The sequence below is a fragment of the Propithecus coquereli genome, unplaced genomic scaffold (genome assembly GCF_000956105.1).
Source record: "Propithecus coquereli isolate 6110/MARCELLA unplaced genomic scaffold, Pcoq_1.0 Scaffold665, whole genome shotgun sequence".
Taxonomy (NCBI): Eukaryota; Metazoa; Chordata; class Mammalia; order Primates; family Indriidae; genus Propithecus; species Propithecus coquereli.
The window spans coordinates 168,030-169,669 of NW_012152674.1; the positions used below are offsets into that span (position 1 = coordinate 168,030).

General features: G+C 38.4%; 1 protein-coding gene across 1 annotated transcript in view; it reads left to right on the top strand.

Annotated features, from left to right (window-relative positions):
• Positions 1–1,640, top strand: part of DEPDC5 (DEP domain containing 5) — a 131,059-nt gene that overhangs the window by 12,609 nt on the left and 116,810 nt on the right. The window contains exon 2 of the mRNA XM_012660414.1: positions 1,418–1,503. Within this exon, the coding sequence (XP_012515868.1) occupies positions 1,418–1,503 (86 nt within the window). The remainder of the gene's footprint in view (positions 1–1,417; positions 1,504–1,640) is intronic.

Consider the following 1,640-nt stretch of genomic DNA (forward strand, 5'->3'; position numbering starts at 1 on the left):
CCCGGCTAATTTTTTCTATATATTTTTAGTTGTCCAATTAATTTCTTTCTATTTTTAGTAGAGACGGGGTCTCACTCTTTCTCAGGCTGGTTTCGAACTCCTGAGCTCAAACAATCCGCCCGCCTCGGCCTCCCAGAGAGCTAGGATTACAGGTGTGAGCCACCGCGCCCGGCCTTGAAGAAATCTTTATTTAGGGTCAGGAGAAAAGTTAATCTGAATATATAAAGCTTTATGCATAACTGTAGTAATTGTAGGTAAAGCATGTTTTCCTAAATAGTATATTTTTTTCACAAAATATTTGTTAGGTGCCTCCTCTGGGTGAGTTGGGTGGTAGGGGAAGAAATAATAATTGCACACCATGTGTGCAAGGCACTGTCCTGGGAGCTTTTTATAATCTATCTTTATCCTTCCAACAACTCAAATGAGTGAGGAAATTTAGTCTTAGCCACACTATAATCTAGGTGGAGCCAGAGTGGTGATTCTATTTACTCATTCTAGATCCAAATCCTTTCTTTTTTCCTGTAATGGTTAAGCCATGTTACTCAAGGAACCAAAATGTTAATTGACAATGAATAAAATAATTCCTAACATTTATTTTCTTCCTTAAAATAAATTCTTTAAACAGATAGTTCCTTAAGTAGTAAGAGAAAAAACAAAAAAACTTCTGGGTTGCTCTAAAGGGCTTTGATGTCAACCACTCATGTTCAGCCACTCAATATTTCAATTTGATGGGAAAACATTCTATAAAACCTTAATCCTAAGAGTGGTCTTCGTACCCTCACCCCATCTCCTGCCACCTGTGTGTTTTTTACTTACCAGACTGCAGGGCTCGTTGAAAAGTTTATTTCTTCCTTAATTACCACTGATACCTTCATTCTAAACAAAAAAGGATCTCTTTCCTCTTCTGGATTTTTTTAGGTCTTTGAACTTTTCTATGTTGCTTCTTAAATTCTTTCTTTTTCCTCTCTTTTCCCCTTTCCCCTCTCTCCTCTTCCCTTTCACTCTCTTTTTTTTTTTTTCTTTTTTGAGACAGGGTCTCACTCTGTCACTCAGACCGGAGTGCAGTGACATCATCATAGCTCACTACAACCTCAAACTCCTGGGCTCAAGTGATCCTCCTGCCTCAGCCTCCCGAGTAGCTGGGACAACAGGTGTGCACCAACATGCCCAGCTAATTTTTCTATTTTTTTTCTGCCAAGATTACAGGCATGAGCCACTGCACCTGGCCACCTCTCTCTCTCTTTCTCTTTTTTTTTAATTGCTTAGGCTTAAGGTCCTGGAAGGCAGAGAACGTGTCTTGCCCTTGGCAAATGATCAATTGTGTTGCTTGTTGAAAGTCTGAATATTTATAGATTAGGATGTATATACTAACTTTTTCAAAATATGTTACCTGAGCCAGATTTCTTTTCTGTTTCAGAAACTATCAGTGTGGACCAGACTGTGACTCAAGTGTTCCGGCTGAGACCTTACCAAGATGTCTATGTGAATGTTGTAGACCCTAAGGTTTGTCTTTGTTCTGGACTGGAATATCTTTTTGGAATGATTAGCATCCTTCCTCAAGGTTAAGTCACTAAGGAAATAAGGGGTTACTTAAATATAGTGTTAGACCATTAAATATGTGACTATATATATATATATAT